Source organism: Rhinolophus ferrumequinum, chromosome X (genome assembly GCF_004115265.2).
Source record: "Rhinolophus ferrumequinum isolate MPI-CBG mRhiFer1 chromosome X, mRhiFer1_v1.p, whole genome shotgun sequence".
NCBI classification, from domain to species: domain Eukaryota; kingdom Metazoa; phylum Chordata; class Mammalia; order Chiroptera; family Rhinolophidae; genus Rhinolophus; species Rhinolophus ferrumequinum.
In genome coordinates, this window is record NC_046284.1 from 3,926,150 (window position 1) to 3,950,628 (window position 24,479).

Here is a 24,479-nt window from a genome sequence, read left to right on the forward strand (position 1 = left end):
GTCATATAAATGGAATCATACACTATGTGGTCTTTTTGTGGCTGGCTTCTTATCATAGTGATTTCAAGGTTCATCCATGATGTGGCATGTATAAGTATTTCATTATATTCTATGCATGAATAATATTGTGTTCATATATTTCATTTAGTTTATCCATTTATCAGTTGGTAGACACTTGAATCATTTTCACTTTTTTGGCTGTAATGCTGCTATGAGCGTTTGTGCACAGATTTTTGTGTGGAGGTATGTTTTCAATGACTTAGATAAGGATATGTGTAAAATGGGACTAAAATGGCCCTTTCCCCGCTTTTCCACCTTTTGCAATTCTTCAAGGCCCAGCTCAAATGATACTTATATCACAAGAGCTTATACAGCCCCTCCAGACAGAGTTGGCATTCTCCTCGTAGCGCTTACTTACATGATTCTACTTGTATTGTAACAGTTGATCATTTCTGCTGCTGGACTAGCGTGCCACCTCTCAAAGCTCCTGCCCACCACTCACCCGACATAGAAGAGAGGCCCCCAGTGGCTCCTTGCCTATTTGTGAGGCCTCCCTCTGTGACCTGCATTCACTCCCAGTTCTCTGCAGTTTCTGAAGCTGGTCTGTGTGTTTTCCTTTGGAAACAGATGGCAGGTTAGGAAAAGGGAATGATACTGAACTTTTATTATTAACTGACAGGAGCAGTGAATGCTCTCTTCAGAAAGAGCATGGACTCTGGAAACAGACTCCCAGCTTTGAAAACTGGTTCTGCCCCACTAATTTTGTAGCATTGAGCCTCAGTGCCTTAGCTTCCTTATCTGTAAAATGGGCCTACTAAGAGTTCACTACTTTATCCAGTAGTTTTGAAGAGTACATGAGATAATTCAGGTAAAGCATTTAGAACAGGGCCTGGCACGTAGAAAGTACTCAAATAATGGTATGTGTTATCCTTATCACTGTCATTATTATTATCATGACCATTTTATCATTATTACTCCACATATCCTCGGACCTGGAAATGGTTACCCCAACAGAAGGGCCTAGTTCCAGCATCCCCATTGGTGCTATAATCCCATCCCGTTTCTCCTATCCAGACAAAGATCCTTTCCCAAGTGGAAGGCGGTGGCCTCTCTGCCACTGCATATGTAACATCTTTATGAGACCGTACTGAGGTGGTAATGATACCATTATGACCGACTTGTAGGGCAGCTAACCCGTTGCCTCCCTAAAGGAGAGCAGGGATGGAAATTCCTAGGGTCTCTCCAGCAGAAGAAGAAAGTATTCAGATAGAAACATGTAGCAGATGTTGGGCCTAAAGCATGTGGGAGAAGGAATCTGTGTCACTGCTCACTTCATCGTTTTAAGATGGTCAAAGTGCTGGAGGTTTAAAGATGGCCTCTGCCACAAGATGTGCCCTGGAAGCACATTATCTTGTGTTTACATCTCTACTATTATTTGCAAGCCTTTGGTAATTTTTTTGTTTGTTCTCTAGTCTGATGGCAGTTGTGTTAGGGTTGTGAAAAGCAGGACCATATATGTTGCCTGGAACCAGAGTAGGGGAACTGTGGAGGGACTCCCCTTGGCCCTGACCTCTGTGGTGGTGGCAGCAGTGATTGGTGACAGGTTCCCAAAGAGAAGAAAACTCTCTGTGGGGCGGGGGAGTCTTTGCAGCAAGACTTAGCCCTTCCTCCCCACATGGAAACTCTTGGAGCATAATAGTACAAATAATAATTAACAATTATTGAGTGTTTCTTAGGTACCAGGCTCTGAAATAAGTATACCATGCCACGCAATCCTCGCCACAACCGCAAGAGGGAGGTACTGTTACTCCCATTTCACTGTGGGGAAAATTTGAGGTACAGAGAGTATGAATTTACGTAAGATCTCACAATAGGGAAGAAGCAGAACTGTGAGTCCACATAAATTGGGGTAGGCAGAGACTGATTTGTGGGATATAGCTGATTTGATCCACGATAGCTCCTTTGAAAATGTGTACAATTTTTCAATACCACATATGCATGTATAAAATGACAAGGTGATAAAGGTTATCATTAATCCTCCCTCTTTGCACCAACTTTTACTAGATGAAGTCCAACATCGAACACCCAATGGTACTATTGCCAGCGGTATCGAAGCCCCCAAACTGCCTATTCAGAAAAGTGGGGAAGCTGATCCTGGGAGAAAGTCCCCAAACAGGCCTGTTTCAGATGGCAAGTTGGAGTCCTCCCTTGAGGTGGACGTGGGGAAGTTGGTGTCTCGGCTGCAGGATGCAGGGACCAAGGCCCTTCCAAAAGCCACCAATGGACCTGTGCCTGGCTCTGGACCCAGCAAGGTCCCCTCTTTCCACATAAAGAGACCAGCTCCTCGGCCCCTGGTTCACCACAAGGAGGGTAAGTGCTTGCTTGGGGGTCCTATGGGAACCAGAACTGAACCCAACTACTTTGCACCTTGAGATCTTTCTGCAGGTGGAGATATTTAAGTAGAAATCTGTTCCAGTTTACTACCACTGATGTGGGAATGGTGAGCAAGAACATAGAAACCATTCACAATAATCACGAGAATGGAAGCTCCACAAGGTCAGGGAGGTGGGGCCTGTTTTATTATATTTGCCACTGTACCCCAGGTGCTTAGAACAGTGCCTGACTGTCACATAGTAGGCGATCATTATTTATACAGTAAATTAATAATGATAATATTTATTAATACTATTATTGCTACTGTTGCCATTCATTAAGTACCTGCTATGTGCCTGACACAGTACTAGCTGTTGACGTACTAGTTTTGATCCTCACAACTTCACTGTGAAGAATGTATTATTGTTGTTTTTTTCTACTAGAAACCTGAAGCTCCTCGTGGTAAGTGACTGGCCAAAGACTATAATTGGCAGAGCTGTGTTCTCAGACTTACCAAGTCTGGGAGGCACCAAAGGCTATGTTATTTTCACCAAGGCAGACCTGTCACTTTACCTCTTTTATCGGAAGCTTTGAAACTGTGAACTGTTGTTTTCTCATTCTCACTTTTCAGTTTAATAGAAATAGGGACAAAGGGACACAACTTCTGCGAAACTCTGGACTTTGTAAATTACAAATTCAAGGTGTTGCTGACTTCTGCAAATTTAATTGGTTATTGCATGTGGACACTCATGTAGGGAGGTTGGGCAAATCCAAGGGACTTTGGAGGGGGGCATGTGAGTCTATATTATTTATAATGGAACGAATATGGACTTTGATACGTATCACAAAGCCTTAGATCTGAACCTGGTTCTTCTATTTATTTATTCTCTTTACTTTTTAAAATTATTTTGTTCAGTTACAGCTGACATTAAATATTATTTTATATTAGTTTTAGGTGTACAGCACAGTGGTTAGACACTGTGTCTTTTACTTCCAAGCGAGATGACTTTCTAAAAATATGATTTATCTTTTATATCCTGTCCTATTCCAAAAAGTATTTAAGGCACTTCAATATATAGAAAAGTATATAAGAACTTCACAACAGTAAAAAAGAATATATTCCATGATCAAACATTTATTGAGTCCTTGTTGTATACCCGGCCTATTGTAGGTGTTGAGGATATTAGAATGAATGAGACATACAAGGTCCCTCCCTGCTTGAGGCTTAGCTAACTGTGGCCTGAAATGGTGGGGAAAAAATCAAAAGAAAAATAATATGTCATAACATGTGAAAAACATGAAATTCAAATGTCCATGTCCACAGACGCCCACATGTCTCTTCATGTACAGGCTAAAATTACAGCCTAGAGCTGCTTGCACGCTATAATAGCACAACTGAGGACTGGCAAAGAGACCTATGGCCCGCAAAACCCAAAATATTAACTATCTGATACTTTACAGGGGAAGTTTGCTGACCTCTCTGCCTTAGCCTCTAGAGTGTGGGTAAGAAAAAGTGAAGCCAAGAGGGGGAAAAAGGTAGGATAGTAGGGCGATGGCAAGAATGGTGTTAGTACACAAAAGGTTTGCCGTGAAGCCTTACACACTGGCTGGATCATTTGGCTCCAAAATTCTAGAGAAAACGAAGAGAGAAAAAAAACACGAAACAAACAAACAAAATCAATGGTTATATAATTCCAAGTTCTTAAGGTAACAAGCCAGTTGTTCAGGTAATGCCTAACTCTTCTGTTTTTGAGGCCAGAGCATGCTTCTAAGAAGCATTTTCTCCCAAGGGTTGTTGCACATAACAACTTCAATATGGGTTGGTGACATTGTCTCAGGGCACAATTCAGTAAAAGCTCTTCTGTGGGGATCCCATAAGATTTTCACTAAGTAACTGTGTGTTCTCTGGCTGGGCCCACAGATGCATCTGTGTGAGTAGCCGTAAGTTATTTAACCTCTTCACACCTTGTTCCCATGTCTGTAAATGAGAGAAACAGCTCACTCCACAGAATTATTGCTAGGGTTCAAAATGAATAACAAATAAAGTACCTAACATATAATCAATATTCAAAATATGTTATTCATTTCCTCCCCCTGCTCTTCCCCTCTGTAAGATTTGCCTCTTCTGGGAAGCGGCCAAGTAAGGCCAGACTTCTGTGTAGACATCTGCTTCAATTTATAAGTCATATATTGACCTTCACATCAATGTGGTAAAGAGCTGGGTCACTCAACTTAAATTCATCACAGTAAAGCTTGTCTTGCCTGTCGCCAAGCCTTGAGGTCAGCCAGATCCTAGCAGCTCAGCACACACAGTAACTCAGCCGTCCCTAGCAGTTCTGCCCTCACCAACTTCTGCTGCAAAGTTAAATCTCAGGGGCATTCCCCTCGTCCCCTTCCTCCACAGTCCGGCCCCGGACTGCTGGTGGCAGCTGCTCTGAGCTAATGGTTTTAGTTATTGGAAGTAGTGATCTGACTGTCCAGTGTCAGCCAGACTGTCTAAATTTGCGCCACAGCATTGCCTGGCTTTGCTTCCTGCCTTAAATTAGTTAGCAGCAAGCTAGTGTGATGCAGCTTTTTCCAAGGCTCCATGCCTCCAGCCTTGGCTACAGAAAGCAGAACTGAGCTAGTACTTTTGGCCTTGGTGGAGAAGTAACCGAACCGCTGGTGCAGTTGCCACTTTGACCTTACCCACCCTATCCCCTGCTTCCTCCCTTCCTCCCCATTTTGGCTGCCACTCCTGTGATAGATCCCAGACAGGTATCCAGGAAGCCAAAGCTGCAAACAGCTTGGACTCTAAACTATAGTTCTTAGCCCCAGGTGCTGGCCAACAGCCTGAATGGCGGTGTCAGAGGGAGGGAGCTGTGACTGCAGCAGATCCACTTGCTGTTGTCATTCCATTTCAGCTCTGTGGTTCAGAGCTTTGCCGACCATCGTGAGGGTCGATGCACTGGCCTCGTTCCTTAGGGATCCAACTCTGCCCCTGACCTGTCCCCCATGTTCACCCCTTGCAGTGATCCACCTTCAAGTGGACTTGATATTCTCCACATTTTTTCTTACCAATTAAAAATAGCACCTTCGCAAGGTGCTTGTTAAATTGCGTTCCATGGCAGTCAGCTTTACAATACAGTCAATATCATTTGCTGATGTAGTTTCGTCAAGGGCTATTTTCTGTTCCAGACATGGAACTGGATATTTTCTCCTCTTCTGTTGTATCTAATCATTCTGATAGGTCTATGAGATAGGTTTTATTCTCCCCATTTCACAGGTGGAGAAACTGAAGCTCAGGGAAGTGAAAAAAATTACCCAGAGTCACCCAGGTTGTAAGATGTGGCTTGAACCTAGACTTCTTGGGTACCACATTCTTGTTTCATAAGCAGCTTTAGCTACCTACCCCTTTCTGTTTTCTAAGAAGCATTCAGTTTGGGGGGAGTCAAATTATATAAGTCCAGTTTCCTCCCTTTGATGTTACTGCCTCTTATATGTCTGGCTTTGGACAAGGCTTCTGTATAGCTTCTAAAAGTGACTTGGGGCTTTCCTTTGGGGACTGGAGGGGGAAGACATATACTTACATGTATTTGTTTATTTATTCAGACACAGTGCTATGTGGCATGAGAGACAACGATGAAAGGCCATGGTCCCTGCCTTCCAAAGGTTCGTGGTGAGGCTGGCATGCAAGCAACCAGTCCCAGTGCAGTGTGATACATGTTCTAGTGGGGGTGAGACAAAATCCAGTGGGAGTATGGGGCAAGGAGCCCTTCACTGTGTCTGAGGTTCTGAGATATAAGTGGAGAATCCTTCCACACTGGGACCCTTGTGACATATGGCTTCAGGAGCCCTTATTAGCTCTTTTCCTGAGTCTTATGGGAGAGGAAAGACTGCATTCTCGTGGCAAGCTCTTGGGCTTGGAGAGATAGTGCTTGTTAGACCCAGTTCTCCACTGGGGTCATTAATGCTATGAGTGGCATTTCTATCTGCTCTAAATGTGTTTGGAACAGACTAGCCCTTGCAGTAATGGGGTGTGCTGGCCGTTATCCATATTTTATGGTTTGGACTTGTTATGCTTTAATAATCTACTTGCTTCGTTTTCATTCTCTGCCTTTTCTGGAGCCTAACTCCAGATTGGTAATTAGTGGCTAAAGGAGAAAGAGGCTTGAAAGTGAGTATAGAGGAGTATCATAGAAAGAGATAATTCTAGAAGACTGGGGGAATCCACAATAGGAAATGACCTCCCTTACTCTGTACCCTCAGGTTGGTGTAGATGGATATAAGGAAAGGAGGAACAAAGTTGCTTAAGGTTGAAGGCTGATCGCCATCAGGTCCTAAGAAATCTACCAATGCTAAGATTCTTTGGTTATGGTCATTTGACAGAGAAAGGGGAGGGAAGGAACAGGTTGGGCTGGAAAGGGCAGTCACATCTCTGGTAAAAGCCAGGCTGTGAACCAAGGTTTAAAAGAAATTAAGAGGAAGTACAGTTTGGTAGAAAGATCGTAGACTTAAAAGGCTTAGTGGGGTCTCAGATGTGACCTGGGCTCCAGAGCCTCCTAGATGTGAGTTTCAATCCTGGTTCTCCTTGTTTTAACTGTGTGGCCTTGGACAAGTCACAATGTCTGAGCCTTAGTTTTCTCATTTGTAAAATGATAAAAGTAACTGTGCCAATGGGGTTGCTGCATCAAAGAAGTATCTGTGTGCACATAATGTGGACTCAGTAAGTAGTAGCATTGTTTTTATAGGAGGCTAATTAGTAGCTCCACGATCTTAGTTAGGTAAACTTCACTTCTTTGAGCCAGTTTTCTCAACTGTCAGTGGAGATAACGCCTATATTGCAGGCAAGGTTTTTGTGGGGTTAGGTAAGATTAGGTATACAGCGCACGTGGTAATACGAGGTCTGACAATGAAGTTTACGAACTGGTTGCAACGGTGTTGCTAATCTTTTTTGATATCAGAGGGGTTATTCATTATGAATTTGTACCAACTGGACAAACAGTTCACCAAGTTTACTATTTGGAAGTGCTGAAAAGGCTCCGTGAAAAAGTTAGATGACCTGAACTTTTCGCCAACAATTCATGGCTCTTGCATCATGACAATGCACCAGCTCACATGGCACAGTCTGTGAGGGAGTTTTTAGCCAGTAAACAAATAGTGTGTTTTGGAACACACTCCCTACTCACCTGATCTGGCCCCCAATGACTTCTTTCTTTACCCAAAGATCAAGGAAATATTAAAAGGAAGCCATTTTGATGACATTCAGGACATCCAGGGTAATAAGACGACAGCTCTGATGGCCATTCCAGAAAAAGAGTTCCAAAATTGCATCGAAGGGTGGACTAGGGACTGGTGTCGGTGCACAGCTTCCCAAGGGGAGAACTTCGAAGGTGACCGCAGTGATATTCAGCAATGAGGTGTGTAGCACTTTTTCTAGGATGACTTCGCGAACTTCATTATCAGACCTCGTGTAATAGAAGTTCAAAAAAATGATAGCGCTACTGGTAGGGGCCGTAAAATGGCAGGTGTGGAACACTGTAAATGTCTACTCTTCCCTGTGTTGGGGAACCTATGAGAAGCCTCAAGCCTCAAATATAGATGCCATGAAAGAGCTGAGAGCTACTCTTTGCACCTTCAACCTGTGTCTGACCATGTTCAACACCCAGAAAGAGGCGGCTGTTAAGGTCCCGCTTGAGTCCTGTTCCCACCGGAAGCCTTTTGACAGTCCTGCCCCAGGCACTTCTCTTACCGTACGTCTTCTGGCACTCAAGCTTGGGCCTCTAAGGTGGATGCTGAGGTACGGTTTTCACACTTATTTCCCATGAGTGTGACTCCAACTCAGTTTTAAGCCTATGGAGGGTGACGTCTATGTTAAATCATGTGTGTGCATTACTTGTGAAAGCATAAGTCTGGGCACAAAAGCCCTCTGGAAATACGCAGTATGTTGAACACCTTTCAGTCTAGGTTTCAGAATCGCCCTGAAATTTGGGTATATTACAGGCGTGTCCTTTGATAGATCCTTTGTCCTGCTAAACGACTGAACTACATTTTTCTTTATTCAATAAATATCTCTTAAATACCAGTCCCATGCAAAGCAATTTACTTGAGCCTCTGGTAATTATAGGGATGACTCCTGCCTGAATCTCCTCAGTAGGGTAACTAGAGCCAACAGAACAAAGAGCCCTGACTTGGGGTATAAGATGATCCGTGCCTTAAGAGTCAGGCAGAGTGACTTGGAGCATATGAGGCTAACAAGTTGATATGGCACTTAGGGTAAGTCTTAATGGTGATGCAAATGTGGGCATGTGGGCATGAGGTAGAGGACATCTAGGAAGGAGGTGATTAATTCTAAAACATGTACACGGAGCAGCAAATGATACTGCTCATGTGGACTGTAGGATACGTGAAGAAAAATGGCAGAAAGGGAGATCAGGAAGGTGAGCTGAAGCCAAATGGAAGGGGGTAGGTAGTGAATTCCAGGTTAAACATGTTTCAGTTTATTGTGCAGGCAACAGGAAGCTGTGAAATCTAAATCTCTATCATGTGGCTGTCTACCTATCTGTCTGTCTATCTGTCTATCTACCTATCTATCTATCATCTGTTTATCTGGAGATTTTTTTCAAGCTGGTTCAGTACTTGATCAGACTGACTTCTAAGAGTACCTGAAAGCAGCATATAACAGTCAGTAGGGAGAGACAGAGGTCTACAGGCTTATATGGACGCGTTGATCTGGAAAACAGTCCAAGCCCACATTGCGCAGGTAGGAAAGCGATCTGCTTAAGGTCACACCACAAGTTAGTTTTACTATTAAGACTGGAATCTAGGTTTCTTGACTCCCAGTTATATTACTCTTCCATCCCTGCCTCCTCACTTTGACATTGTGGCAAGTTAGAGTCAGGAGGTAACAAAAATCGAGGTCTTTCAACCAAGAAAACCCTTTGCTGTTAACTGCAAAGTTTGACTTGTAATGAATCGAGTTGGAGCTCCCAATAAAGAACCTAGGAGGATACAAGGCTAACTAATGACATTTGTCTTCCAAGGCCTTGGGTTGATGTCCATTTAGATGTGGCTGTAACTTGGGAAGGAATGGGGTTCCTATTTCGGGGGGTGTCATCTGGTTCTCTCATCAAGGGAAGTGATAGCCCTAGGATGGACACAGCTTCAGGTAAATGTTTCTTGGCTGTAACTACAGCATATGCTTCCTGTTCAATACCTCCTCCAGTAACCAGAAGAAATGGGAGAGCATTGTCAGCTCTGGGACTCTGTGATCTGCAGTGAGCCAGCAGCATCGTGTGGCCTCTAGCAACACACGCATAGCATCCCCTGGGGAGCTTTTAAACATACCCGTACCCAGGTCCTGCCCCAGTCAATGAAACTAGGATCTCTGGGGATGGGGATGGTATGATTTGAATGTTCACAATGTGTAGCCAGGGTTGAAAACCACTAGTACTTGGGACTACATGAGCTTCGGAAATCAGATGGACTTTTGCCAGTGAACTAGGTTACTTTTCATCTCTGTGTCTGTTTCCTCAACTGTAGAATGGGATAACGGGTGCTACCTTGCAGGGTTATAACCAGTGTTAAATGATGATGTATGCATAAAGCAGTGAGTAGAGTATTGCAATACCAGGAACAGAACCGGTATTCAATAAAAAGGTAACTAAACTTTTTACCAGTTGTGTTATTGCCCTCACCACTGTTGTTACTTATACTACTAATAACAACAAAACAGCAAGCGCTGGGAGGAGCAGTGGATGCAGAAACAGGAGACAAGGGTTTCAGTCGTCCCTCTACCACCTACCTAACTATGGGGATGAGTCAGTCCACCTTTCTGAACCTCGGTTTCCTTCTCTGTAAAATGGAGAAGGTAAGGTCCATCTATTCTTTCCCCCCAAGCTTATTGTGACACCAAATAGTTATCTGGGAAAGTGCTTTGACTGGTATAAAGTGTGTTAGGAAAATCAGATTGTTATAATTGTGGACATTGTTTTTGTGGCGATTCTGTGTACCTAGCCTGGTGCTAAGGGGAATAGCATGTGTAGAAATGTAAGCTGCAGTCTAGATGGGGAGACAGAATTCACATGTAGGTGCATGAATACTGCTCGGTCCTTTCCTCCATTACACCATCAATCACACTATATTACCACGATTTCTTTTCACATCGTCTCCTGCACTAGAATGGCTAGCTGGAGGAACTAAAACAACCCGCATGGCAATATATAAGCATCCCATATTATATATAATTCCCATCCATGTAAGCACATAGGTGGGAATTACCTACGCCAGCTGGAGTGTTAGCGAGGTGAGATTTGAGCTGAGTGTTGAACACTCACAGTACAGATAAGACATGAGAACAGGGGCAAATATCGGGCACGAAGCAGAACAGAGTGTAACACCTATTTACCCCTGCTGTATGCTAGGCATTTTCTCTAGGCCATCTAATTCAGTCCTTACAACCTGGTGAGGAGGCGTTATTATATCCATTTCCCAGATGAAGAAATTGATAGTCAAAGAGGGGAAATAACTGCCTAGGGCTCCACAGCTTGGAAGCAGCGGAACAAGGCCTCAAAGCCAGGTCTGCCCAACTCCAGGCGTTGTACTTTACCCTGCCCCACACTGTCTCACCTAGATGTCAGAGTCAAGGGCTTGCTTTGGGAGGGTAGTGAGGAGACCGATTTGACTGGAGTAGAGCTGGTAGTTAGAGTCTGGAGTTAGTGCCTGCGGTGATAATTTGGGACCAGCACCTAGAGGGCCTTGAATTTATGTTGAGGATTTTGAACTTTAGTCTGTGCATTTTATAGCCATCTGGGAAGATGTTTAAGGGAAGAAAAATCATGTAAAAATACTTAGGGTAAATCTTACAACAGCATGTATTATCTGGATTAAAGGTAATATTTTGTATATTTACCTTAAAAGGTTTTATACAAGAAAGTTTACTGAATACCTAGATTTAGTAACAATAGTTGAATGAATGTCAAGACTTACTAGAACTCGTGCACATGTCTGTTTATATATGGCCTCGTGAGGCCTCAAGCACTTCTTGTGGACTTCTTTTCACTTCTTTTATGTGCGTATATTTTTGGACTTGGCCCAAGTGCTTGTGAGTTCATGCACAGTATGTTTTGGTTAAATGCTTGTAAGAATTGACTCGTTTGCTTAGCCTTTGTGGTTCAGTCTGACTTTTTGCTCTTAAGAATCATGTTTTTGTGCCAATTGTTTTTTAATTTTATTTTATTTTATTTGGGGTTAAATTCCTTTGGGCCTAATCCCCAGAGTGGATTGACTGGATCAACGGGTATGAACTGTCTCCTGTGTATGATTTTGCATTTCATCTGCATTGTTCCAGAATTCTTGATGGCTATCTAGATAGAATAAACCCAGGGTACAGTGCCACCAGCAATGTGTGAGTGCATCCATTTCACCATCCTCCTGCCAGAAATGTTTTATAAAAAGTTATGTGTATTTCTTGTATACTGACTCACCTGGAAACTAGAGGCATAGAGGCAGGAAGGCAAGTTGGGAGGCTGGTACAACAGTTAAGGCCTAAGTGAAAGGGGCCTGAGTTTTGGTGATGATGAAAGTAACAAATTCAAATTCATCATCAAATGTCGACTAAGCACCTACTTTGTGCCAGGCACTGTACTAAACATACTAGTACCTCATTAAATTCTCTCACTATCTCTGTAAGATAATGTATTATTGGTCTTATAATGATGAAGAAACTGAGACTAGCAAATTGATGTGACATACCCTATGTCACAGAAATATGAACTTCAGAGCTGAGGTTCAAACATAGACTTTCTGAAGGGATAGCTGCTGAAAGAATTGCAAAAAAAAAATAAAAAAAGTCCAGAGTTCTTATTGACCAAAAAGAAATGGGCGTGAAGAGAGGTGGCTTAGACAACTGATATTGCTTTGCCTGCTCATGAGTACTCTTCCATTTGGCTAACCATCCAAGTTCTTAGTGTTGTTCTCTCTTCCAGGAGACTCTGACAGTTTCAGCAAAGTACGGCCTCCAGGAGAAAAGCCAACCATCATCCGTCCCCCAATGAGGCCTCCAGACCCTCCCTGCCGGGCAGCTGCTCCCCAGAAACCAGAACCAAAGCCAGATATTGTAGCTGGCAGCGCGGGGGAAATCCCGTCTTCTGTGTAAGTAGGGTCCGTCTTCTGTGTAAGTAGGGTCGGTCCTCGGCTTTGACCTAAGGCCTGTCTTAGGCCACCAGGAGCGCTTCCAGGATTACCATTATGGTTGTGAAGCGTGTCCAGCACACAGCCCCAGGGCATCGTCCACTCTATAGTCTAGGGAAATGTCACAGACCAGCCCTGTTTGAAGTGTTCCACTCAGCACTCAAGGCGGAGAGATTTCCTCAGAGCTGAAGAATTTGAACCTTAGTGCCTAATAGGAGACCCATTTTTCCTAGCTGCCCTGATCACTGGAGGACAATAAGATTACCTTCTGTTTCGTGCTCCTTTGGCTCTGGAAATCTTTCTTATTATCTTGTTATTGCTACTAGTTTTAAAAGTAATTTAATGAACAAATTTGTTCATTGTACTTATGCCTTGAGGCTTTTTTTTTTTTTTTTTTAAGTAAGGGTATTTTATTTTTTTCAAATCTTCCAAAATGACTCAGGTTCTCCAGAGAGGTGCTTCCAGGTTAGGAGCTGAGCTGATGTCCCGCAGACTTTTGTCAGGCTGGACTGCAAAGCAAGGAACCCGAGGTGGAGCTGCTGCACTGGGGCCACAGCGGCTCTCAGGGAGCAGCCTGGCTTGGCCACAACGAGCTCGGCTGACCTCTCCTCTGCCAGTGTCCGGGACCCCTCTCAGTATGCTTCTTCCTGGTGTTCCTTTTTCTTGTGTTTCTTGTTTTCCAGAATTGTAAAATGGGGGGTCAGTTTTCAAAGCCTGAGCCATTTTGACTTATTAGCTAAATGTATTTACACAGTGCCAAAAATTATACTTTGAAACCTAGACATTTGTTCACTTATTTCTCCCAAGAATAGCTTGAAAGGGCACCATACTTAGGTCATTCTAAACCAGTGGGAAATAGAAGGTACTGACTGTAGCCTTGGGGGTGCCAGTGGTGTCTGAGCCATTCAGCCATTCTGAAACCCTTTCTGATACTTGGGTTTCTCCTCAGTTCCAGGTCCTTTGCAAGCTAAGGCAGGGCCTGGCATTGGTGGCCCGTCTGGTTCATCTTCTCTTCTCCTTTCCATTAGCCATTGCTTGTCACACATATTCCACAGCAACTAACTCATGGTACTTGGTTGGCTTCTGCTTACAGGGTGGCTTCCAGGACCAGGTTCTTTGAAACAGCTTCCCGGAAAACAGGAAGGTAAGAGACATAGGTGACAGAAGAGAAACAAAATCACTTTTTAATAAATGCACCGTAAGCATCTCATTTGCTCTTTGGCCGTCTCTTTTTCTATCTCTCTGTATCTCTGTCTCTCTGGTCCTATCTCTCTGTCCCTCTCTTTCCTCCAACTCTGTCTCTCTGTTTTTCACCCTGTGTTTCTGTACCTGTGTGTCTGTGTTTGTCACTGTCTCTCGCACACTTTTTCTTTCCATGTCTCTTGTCATTCTCAGTCTCTTTGTGTCTCTCTTTGTGGTTTTCTACTTATTTCTTTGTCTCTCTGTATCCATATCTGTTTAACTCTTTTATGTCTCTTTCTCCCCATGCCTCTCTTTATCTATCTCTATATGTTGTCTTTGCCTCCCTGACTCTTTTTCCATCTCTCTCTCTCTCTTTCTCTCTCTCTCTCTCTCAATCACACACACACACACACCACACACACCAAACATACCACGTAGTATTATAAAAACTTCATACTCAATGCAGGTCTTATGTTTTTGTTGTTGTTAGTTTACTTCTTTAGACCCTATTCTATTCTAAAAGGGCAGCTGACAGGAATATATGGAATGCAACACTCTAAGATAAACAGCCTTAGAATAAGTGTGGCACTCATGTAAGAGGTAAACATTCTATTTAGGGGGTGGTTCTCAGACTGGCTGCACGTATCCGTCACCTTGAAAAAACTGAAGGAGAAAAACCACAAAGACTGATTCCTGCCTTCCACTCTAGACCCTCTAAAACAGACTCTCCAAGACTAGGGCCTGTAAATCTGTTCTGTTTTGTTTTATTCCCTCCCTCCTTCTTTCCCTCCCTCTCCCCTGCCTGCCTTCCTTCTCCTCAAGTGCTGGTACAGACTGTCCAAAGCCTGGCATTTGGGGCCCTTTCGACTGGAACACTTGGGAAAATGGTTGCTTAGCCTTCGAGGACTCTTCTGTGAGTCCAAACCATGTTGCTTATGAGAAAGCTTGAACTTGTGCTTCCTGATGGGTGACAGGAGTGTAAGTCTTCTAGGTGGTCCGTTAAAAGCAGAACGGTGTGCCTTTATCAGCAGCGGAGCTGAGGCAGGTTCGGCATCATCTAGTCAAGACCAGGACCTGACTCACCAGGACATGATTCCGCACAGCACGTCCTCCTACTTCCGCTTGGCAGTCGGCCGCAGGGAACACCAGGCTGCGCCACAGTCTCCTTAGACAATAATTTACCATTTATTCTACTAGAACGGATAAAAATGAGGTCACGGCCCCAGATTTCTCTTACCGATAGGATGAAGATATCGTTTTCACCTAGGATGTCTTTGAAGAGGCCTAATCAAATGTCCACCTAGTTAAAAAGAAAACCAGATAGAGAGGGAGAGAGGGAAGGAGGGAGAAAATGAGAGAGAGAGAGAGAGGAAGGGAGAGAGAGAGAAAGCTTAATGCTCCTAATGAAGTACCTGCGTGTGAGTAGGCCTATTTCATACTTCCTGGTGGACCTTTCTTCCTCCCTAGAATAAGCCATATGAGAGATAAATACCAAAGAAATGGAATGAGGTAAACTAGAGTTAGCATAATGAACTGGGCATGTCTAAAGGAAAGCTCTTCAGAGGAGGTGATGTCTGAGCTGAGGTTTGAAAGATAACTCGAAATACACTGAAAAATCTGAAGGATTAATCTGTATCCTTGGACTGGGAGCCAGAGCACTGAGAAGGCCTTTTTTTTCTGTTAGGGAAAGTATAGCCAAACAGGTGTTGTGGGCATGGAAGTGTTGGTAACCACTGCCTGGGCTTTGTCATCTAGCACTCAGGGAAGCCTTGGACCAACCACAACACAAGGGGACACTCCAGGCTGGAGCACCAGTCTCCCCACCTTATCTCTAGGCTGCTGGAACCTAGATTTAATCCTTATCCCCAGATTCCGTCTTGGCAGGAATGTGGGTAAGACCAAAGTGGGTACACCTGTCCTTCAGTATGTCATGAGCCACCATCCTAGGTACCCATACGTTCCTTCCACTCAGCACCCTTTCTGTCTAGGCCCCCACATCCCATCCATGGCCATTGTTGCCAGACTCTTCTCTCCTCTGTAATGAAAATGATGATCTCTTTAAACTTTTCTCTTCCCCTTTTTGCTTCCCATTTGGACACCTTCCTGTAACCTGACATTTAAATGACCTCTCTCCCTTATTCCTCTCCCTTCCACAACAATTAAACAAAATATTTTTTAACTCAAAGGAAAATGAGAAGTGGTTCATCAAGAAGAGAAGGGAGGGGAAGACCTTTCAGTGTGGCAGACAGCTTATTCAAGACAGGTTCAGGAAGTGATTAGTGTTCCACTTTGGCTAGAATGTGGGGGTGAGGAGAGAGAAGCTTAGCTGGAAGTGAGGCCAGGAAGATGGATTGGGACCAGGTTATAAAGGCCTTATGTGACATGCTAAGGAGATCGGACTTTATACTGTAGTCCATTGGGAGTCATGGAAGACTTTTAAGCATGATAATGCATATTCTCAGCTGGCTGAGTTGTAAAAATCATTATGTTGCTAATGGGGAAGATAGATGGGAAAGTAAAAGTCACTGGTCCAAAGTCCATGTGCCCGATGCTTCCAAAGGTCAAAACTCAAAACGTCAGAGTTTGGAGTAAGGAAAGGTTTACTGATCAAGGTGTCAACAGAGAACATGGGAGACCTAATCCTCAAATCCATCTTAAGAAAGTGCATAGTTCAGACTTCTTATGTGTCAAGGGAAGGGAAAATGGGAGGGACAGTGGTAAAACTCAAGACCCAACCAGAATCTTTCCAATGATTAGCGTGTTTATAGGCAAGACTGAGCAGAAGCTAGTAGCCTGAAGGCCACGGGAACAACACAGGCTTGAGCAAGATGGAGTCAGAGAGACCGAGCATTTCACTGTGTTACATAAAGACTGGAGGCAGGGAGACCAATTGGTGATGAGGCCCTGACCTATGGCATTGCCAGTAGCAATGAAATGGAAGGAGAGATATGAGGTAGACTTATTAAGTCCTTGCTGACTTTTCAAACATGGAACATTGGAAAAGGATTAAGAGAGAAAAATCTAGCTTAGGTAATTAAGTGGGTGCTAACAATAATTGTGGAGGAACAGGTTTTGTGGAAAAGTTGCTCTGCTCCATTTTGGGCACAGTGTTTTTGAAGACCCTCTGGGACATCCAGGTGGGGATGTCCAGTAGGTAACTGCAACTTAGACTAGTAGTTGGGGCTGGACTTACGTAGATTTAGGGGTGCATCTGTTGAGTGCAGCCACTATACTTCATGGGGGCATTCACATATACCAAAATGTGAATAGTAGCTCTTTGCAGTTGGGGGTCCTCAACATTTGGTGGTGATCGAAACCTTGGATGGTAATGTGATCACTCAGGGAGTAGGTACAAACAGACTTAAGAGAGAAAAGAAAAACTATGCTGAGGATATAGCCCTGGGACCAGCTGGTGTCTGGGATGTTCTGGCCACATTATATAGGGTTTGACTCTTCACAGTTGTCTTTTTGCTCCATCTGCCCCTAGACAAGGCTAATTTAGGACTGATCTAAGCACATCAAGAGGCCAGGCAAGGCTGATTTGGTCTTCAAAGCAGAGGATTCATGTTTCCCATGGCATTTGCCCTTTTCCCTATTCGAGGTAACCACAGAATGTAGCATTTGGTCCTGGGTCAATTTCTGTGGGCTCCCCTAGCCTCCCACAGTCTGGCACTCAAAGTCTGGCACCTGAAAGATGTGTTTGTGTCTGGGAGACTGACTGGGCTGTCTTAAATGTTTCATGGAGGTAGCCCAACCTAGAAGCACGGAACTAGATGCTTTGAAATATCTGGATGGAATCACTTCCCCATTTTTCAAATGACCACTTTGGCACTGGCCTGGAAGGGCCACCCATACTCTGGCTTTGATTTTCCAGTTCTGATTTCTTAGTGAAATATCTTTCCTCCCTTATCCACAGTTCTCAAGGCAGACTTCCTGGAGATGAGAGTTGAGGCCTCAGGTATGTAACCTACCCCCACACCCGATTATAGAACCTTGTTGCACATAAACCTTCTTTATGGGATCTGAGTTTTTGAGGACTGGAATACCGTGTAGGCCCAAAGGGTGGAAACTCACCTCCATGCCTCAGTTCATTACCCTATTAATTACATAACCCTTACACTTACTGCCTTCCAATTCTGAGGTTCTCTGCATTTTTAAGTCTCTTTCTTCTTTCCTTTCTTTCTGTCCACACCAAACTACAGTGCAGTTTTACAAATTGTCTTTGAATCAAGTTTATTAGGATTCCTAGGCTATGACATTTGGGGCAAGTACATTTCCTGCTCTGAACTTCAATTTCCCAATCTGTAAAATGAAAGGGTTGGAACCTTCTAACTCTGACATCCTTTGGGTCTATAAGAAGATCAGTAGCCTCTGTGTTGGTATCATAGCAGGTACTGAGTGTCCACCTTAGTATCTGTAGGACTTCATTCCTTCAGTCCAAATCACTACTTCAGGTACCCCCATGAACCTTCATCCTTAGTCCTTTATATTTGTCTAATGTAAAACACTTTCATATCTATTAGCTCATTTGATCCATATCAAATGCCAAAAATAGGGAGGATATTATGTATTTTAACTCAACAAATAAAGGAACTGAGGTTCAGAGGAGATAAGTAACTTGCTAAGGTTACAGGAGCCATGGAAGACCATGGAAATGTCTTTCTCTATTTAGGAGTTCTGATTGTTTGACTCTCAGATTGCTGGCATAACATGGATCAATATACACATAAATGAGACCCAGGTGTCTGGAGCAGAGCTGTCCATGTGCTCCCCAGGCTTCCTTTATTTATTTATTTATTTATTTATTTTTTTATCACTGCCAGTCCTCAGAGGTCCATGGGTAGATAAGGTTTTTCCTTATCAGCCCTCATGGAAGTGAAGTCCCAGTAAAAGTGAAGTCCCATAAAGGCTGTGGCCATGTTGGGGGGTGGTGACCTCAGAGATTTCAGGCTTCTGCATCTCCTGTAGACTTTTGGGGGGTTAGAGTTGAAGTGGAAGGCACACAGTTTCTATTTCTGATTATAGCACCATCTTAGGCCTGTTTTATGACATCAGAGTTATAAAGACCTTTGTGTCGACAGCCCCTGTTGATCAGAAGATTAGCGACCAATTGTACTGTTAGGTACCTACCAAGCGAGTCCCCACTGCTCAGTGGCTGTTTAGTGCTTGAGCACTCCTAGTTAATTCCTTACTCTCTTCTTTCCCTTACAGGTTGGCCTCAGAAGACCCTTTCCAGGTTCTGAAAGGGTCTTCCTCAAACCCTTGTGTGCTGAGTCAATTTGTGCTGAAGAGTAGCTCCTTTGTGGCCCTGCACCTTCAGACTCTGGGATGCTGTAAAATAAGCTGCACATGTCCTAGAACAGGTCTATTTCTCCTTTGTATTCTGTCTTCATTCCCTCAGAAGTTCTATCTTGAGTTCCTGTAGGACTGTGAATGGCTGAACTCCCTCAAGCCAGGCTCTGCAAAAACCAAGCACTCCACTGACTGATCTGAGTTGAAGAGGGAGAGCTCGGCTTTCAACTCTCCTCTGAATTTCCTGCCTCCCCAAAAGGACACTGAACTCTGAGAGAATTGGGGCTAACGAATGATCTCAGAGGTCTTACCCTGAACCAAAAGCTACTTGAGTTGGGGCCATTGCTTACCTTGGAAGCGGGGAGCTGGAACGTTTCCTGAACAATGGAGAATCATAACATGTCTCTTGCTAAGGGTATGTACCCCGGTGCCAGGCTGGAGCGCTGGCGCTGCAATATGTTGCCAAGAACCTGTATGCTCCTGTGGGGCCAGACAGCACGGGTGATGCCCCCTCAACCCCTCCACGTGGACTCAGGAAGGTGGCCTTCCTGCTCCCGCATGCAGCCGCTTAGGACAAATCTGCAAAGCATGTTTTGCATGTCAAAACCTAGGTCTCTCTGAATTAGTCTTCCGCCTGTTTTCTCCTGACAGCTTCCTTTCCAAGCAATTAAGAAAGAAAAAAAAAAGTTGAAAACAATTCTCTGAAAAAGGGAGACTGTGTTTCTACTGCAGGAGTTCCAATTATGGGTCAAATGCTGGGGGGAAAAAGTTCAGATGGATCGAGGCCAGCCAGCTGTCACTGTTGTATCATGTTTGCCTTCTGCAGATAAACTTTTATTTCCTAAAAAAAGCAGTCCTTAACCCAGTGCCCATGGGTTCAGGAACTTCACCAAGCCTCTGAAGTGGTATGCAGAATTCTACGACAATGTGCCTTTCCTGGGGAGATATCCATAACGTTCGACAGAATTTCGAATGGGCCTGTGACCCAATAAAGGTTAAGAACCACAGCCCAGAGATAAAACACTCTTTTTACAACTCATAATGTATTTGATTGGAAGAGCCTTTCAATGTAATAATTTAGTCTAACCGCCTAGTTTACCATTGGGAAAACTGAGGCAGAACAAGTTAGCAGCCATGTCTAAACAAGATCCCAGGCCCTTGGACTCTTATTCAAGGTTCTTTCCATTACACCACACTTACCTAGCAAAGGACAGTGTGATAGGTGGCTTTAGTGGTCATCATTTTGGGGGTTTGGGCATTACCCTCTTGTGAGCCCCACATATTTGCCACCAAATGAAAATCTTCCAGACATAAGCTCCTAGTCTTCCTCATTTGCCATGTTAACCGTTGGAAAGGAACTGAAACACAGTTGGTGTAGTGAGTGAGACATCTGAGGAGTAAACATTTCTGATTCCTAACTGTTGAAGGGAAGCTGCTAGAGAAAGTGGCACTGCTCGTGTCCCCATGCAGATGCCTGTGCCGTAGCCTGTTTTGAGGGTCTCTGTGGCCCAGTGTGGGAGAAAGGGCTTTCCAACTTGGATCCTTCTAGCAAGGCTCTGCTAGTGTACTGACTACAATACTGAGAGAGAAATGGAGGCATGGGAGTGGGGGAGGCCAGACGGTGAGGTAGAGGGAGATGGAGGAAGGCGAAGAGAGAGAGAGAATAAATATGAATGGGAGATGAGAGTATGCACATCTGCCCAAACCAACTCTGAGATGCCTTTGGAAAGGCAGTCGTCAGTCACTTTTGAGACTGAACTCTAAATGTGGTTTATTGCTGAATTAGTAACACGTGGGCTAAGCACACTGAGAGCCTCTCTGGAAATAATTGAGTGGAATCTCGATGTCATTCCCAATGAAGACATGCCCAGGTAGCCACGTTGGACTCTCTCAGCTCTACTTCATCTCAAAGGCCAAGTTGCCAAGAAACCCAGAGCAACAGAGCCAGCCAAGTGGCCACCATTCTACCAGCTGCTCACCCCCAAAGGGAATCCCTGTGAGACCTGCTCTTCTCACCCCGGTAGTACTTGTTGAGCCAGGTCTCAGAGCTGTGGCCTCTCTGCTGTCCCATTAGATGACTAACTAAAGCAAGCAGGTGTGCAGGTTTGCAGCCTCAGTACCTTTGAAGATGGTAGAAACATGGTTTCACTTTGGTTTTCTTCATGTGGAGGATACCACAATCAGCACTACAAATACTGAAAGATTATTGAGAACCAGAGAAAGCCACTGCAATCCCAGTAAAACAGGTGTCCCAGAAATGTGGCCATGACATTGCTGTGTGTTTCCTGGGACACTGATTGAGAGCCTTGCCTAGAGAGTTGGGACCACCAGTCTGGTTGGAGGCCACGGAGCACTGGCTGGCTAGCTCTGCCTCTGCCCTGGGCTATACTCAAAGAACGGTCAAGAATGAACCTAGAGGTTCCCCTTTCGCACTCTGATTTAAAGAGCAAAAGCTTTCTGTGGTGAGGCTCACTGTCGTGGAATGAGACTGGCCTGAGCCAAGCTGGAGGGATGGATAGTCATTCAGTAGAGGCTATGGGAAGGGGATGGTAATTGGAGAGTGGCAATTTCAGGAAGTTATCCACGTGCCTTGACTGGCAGGTTAGAGAAAGTGGCCGTGGCTGAAGTGTGAATGTGTAACTGATAGGGGTAACATTTACTAAGCACCTATTAAGTGCTAGGTGCTCCATACACATGATCTCATTTAGTCCTTCAACTTGCAGGTAGCTGTTGTCCTCCTTTGCAGATAAAGGTCTGTGGCCCAGGGGGCTAAAGGAACTCACCCAAGGTCACATGGAAAGTAAATAACAGAACTGTGACTCGAATCCAGGCCTCTCTGACTCTGTTACCCATGCTGCTTTCCCTGTGCCACACAGAGGCCACATTACTGGAGCTGGCACAACTCAGACTCTTGCCAGCCTAACAAAATAGTAAAAGGAACGCATTTGAGGGGAAGGAGGGAATGCAGGTTCAGTTTCCAGGGGAGCAAAAACTGGGCTGGAAGGGATTTCTTACTGGGACTTTCTCCTCAACTTTGGTATACCCTGTAGGTAGTGTTTTACAAAGATCATTGAATTTTACCTTGTGAGATGAAAGATTTCTTTTTCAGTTGGTAGTTTTTAAGTCCTTGGCTTAGCTGTTTTTCAAAGGAAAAAAAGGTCCTGTGTGTGTCCGTGTACTTCACCAAGTTTGTAACATTTCAGCCCAAGACACTGGCATCATCCACACATGCAGTTCAAGAAGCCAAAAAGGTCTCAGTACCTCTCGGCCAAATTCCTACCAGGTTTTTCTGCAGTAACAGCAAAAGTTACGAGATAATTTAGAATAAGAAACATTATTGAAGTTTTTGTTTAGAAAAGGGAGTGTGTGGGGGGGGTGGTGGTGTCTAGCCACCGAGGGGCAAAACTCAGCATTCAATTATAGTAATGAAATAGTGGCATGTAGAGTGCTAAAATAATTGGCTATCATGGCGAAGTATCCTTTCATTTTCAAGAAATTCCTTGATTGTTAATAACTAGAAAAAATAAAGTAGTAGAGAAGTATTTCTGTGAGTAGAAAAAAATTGCTTTTGAGAGAATGTCGATGAACGATACTGTTTTCAATGTAGCTGCAGACAAATGGCCTTGACACATTACAAGCCCAGAAAAAGCTTCAGAAGCGTTTAATAATTGCAGAGAGATGCAACACACCGTGAAGAGCTGTTTTTGATGAAGAAAAGCCTTCATTTTCATAAGAAAAGAAGCACTTGGTACCAAGCACATTAATAGATGCTAGAAAGACTGCCTATGTGAAATACATATATGAAATCAGAAGAAAGGATGTGATCCTGGGGCCCGTTCATGTGACTTTCAATAAAGTATGCAGATTGTCTAGTATTAATGGCCTCCATTTGCAGTTTTGTCATGGAAATAATCTCTGAGCATAGGAGGTGTGACTGCAGCCACTATGCACTGCTCGTATTATCTTTCACTGAACCGTTCTGTACCTGGGAATCTCAGTGTGCAGCCTGCTTTTCACTACGTCCTTGTCGTTTCCTCGGGCCTCACATCACTGCAGGGTAGGTGACAGCTACATTTTACAGATAAGGAAACTTGAGGCTTGGGGAGATGAGAAATGATTTGCCCAACATAACACAGGTAGGGATTGATTAAAGTGCAGACCTGGAAGCTGCAGCGGCCTCCCTGTTTCTCATACACCAACGACCCCCAGTAGTAAAGGAATCCTGGCGGTACATGGAGAGGATGCTTTGAAATGGGACTGATGGAAACAGTATCTGCAAGTCTTCCTACTCCAAATGTGGTCCATCATCAGCCTGAGCATCAGCATTACCTGGGAGCGTGTTAAAAATGCAGGTTCTTGGGCCCCACCCTAGACGTGTGGAATCAGAATCTGTGTTGTAATAAGACCTCTAGGAGATTTCTATATACGTGAAAGCTTGAGACACACTGAGACAACAAAGCAGGTTGAGGAAGGAGGTCTCTTGGTGGAGCAAAGACCAGAAATGGTGGATAAGGCCCGTCTGGTATGTGGGGAGTTTTTACAGAGAGTGTGTCCATAGCTGCCTGCATCTCACACTGCTGTGTACATGATGACCTGTGGATGAAGTTTCTCCACTGCAGAGAATAGTGAAGCCAGCCTAGGGAATAAGAAGACTGAATGTTAATTGACTTTCAAATCTCTGAGCATCAAAGGCAGTGAACAGGAAACTTGGGGCAGTGGAAACAGCTCCTTTCAGGAGCCACAGGAGTCCAGATTCACCTGTCACTCTCTCTCTAATGCAGAGCAAGTTCCCCTCACCTCTTCTAGGCCTCAGATTGTCTGTCTTTAAACCAGGTAGTCTCAAAGAGCCTTTTCAGCTTTCACATTTCTGTTATTCTCAGCTGTGGGTTTTACTACAAACCTACGTTGTAAAGAAAACATGGACATCTCCACTGGGTTTTGTCTGGCCATAGTCAAGCATCTTCAGTTCACATAACAAAGGTTTTTTTTCTGGGAGGAAGTCTCACAGTCCTGACAAAACAACATTAACGGGAACGGCAAGGAAGTGTGATGGGCATAACTAGTTCACCAGTTTGAAGTTGGCCAGTATTTTAATTAAAGTACGTATAAGAAGGCATCCAGACTGCTTTGAGAACCAGCCACTTCAAAACACATACTTGGGAATCAACTCCCGTGTCCTGAATAGGGCTGGCTTTACACGATTTAATAAACTGCTCTGACTTGGGCTTTTGAGGAATAGTTTATTGAGGGTAAAAGGGGCCTACAAAAAGAGAAAGCTCCTTCTCACCCCCATCTCTACTCATCTCTCTGGCTGACTCTGATGTCCCTTAGCTGAAGACAACTGGCCACAATCTAACCTTTTCAAATGCAGAAACAGATCCAGAGAGGAGAAGGGACTTGCCTAAGACTACACACCAGAGCCAATGGCAGAAAACAGGTGCTCTGAGTACCAACCCCTGGGT

At 44.2% G+C, this 24,479-nt stretch overlaps 1 protein-coding gene across 5 annotated transcripts in view; it reads left to right on the forward strand.

The window, feature by feature from the left end:
- OPHN1 (oligophrenin 1) overlaps positions 1-22,971 on the forward strand; it is a 301,975-nt gene extending 279,004 nt beyond the window's left edge. The window contains exons 21-26 of one of the 5 annotated variants that reach the window (XM_033108306.1): positions 2,065-2,370; positions 5,965-6,024; positions 12,339-12,504; positions 13,637-13,687; positions 17,642-17,683; positions 18,937-22,971. In XM_033108306.1, the coding sequence (XP_032964197.1) occupies positions 2,065-2,370; positions 5,965-6,024; positions 12,339-12,504; positions 13,637-13,687; positions 17,642-17,675 (617 nt within the window). In that variant the 3' untranslated portion in view covers positions 17,676-17,683; positions 18,937-22,971. Of the gene's footprint in view, positions 1-2,064; positions 2,371-5,964; positions 6,025-12,320; positions 12,505-13,636; positions 13,688-17,641; positions 17,684-18,936 lie in introns of all 5 variants that reach the window. The other 4 variants (XM_033108316.1, XM_033108323.1, XM_033108340.1 and 1 more) reach the window with 4 other exon arrangements.
- Positions 22,972-24,479: the final 1,508 nt, after the last annotated feature.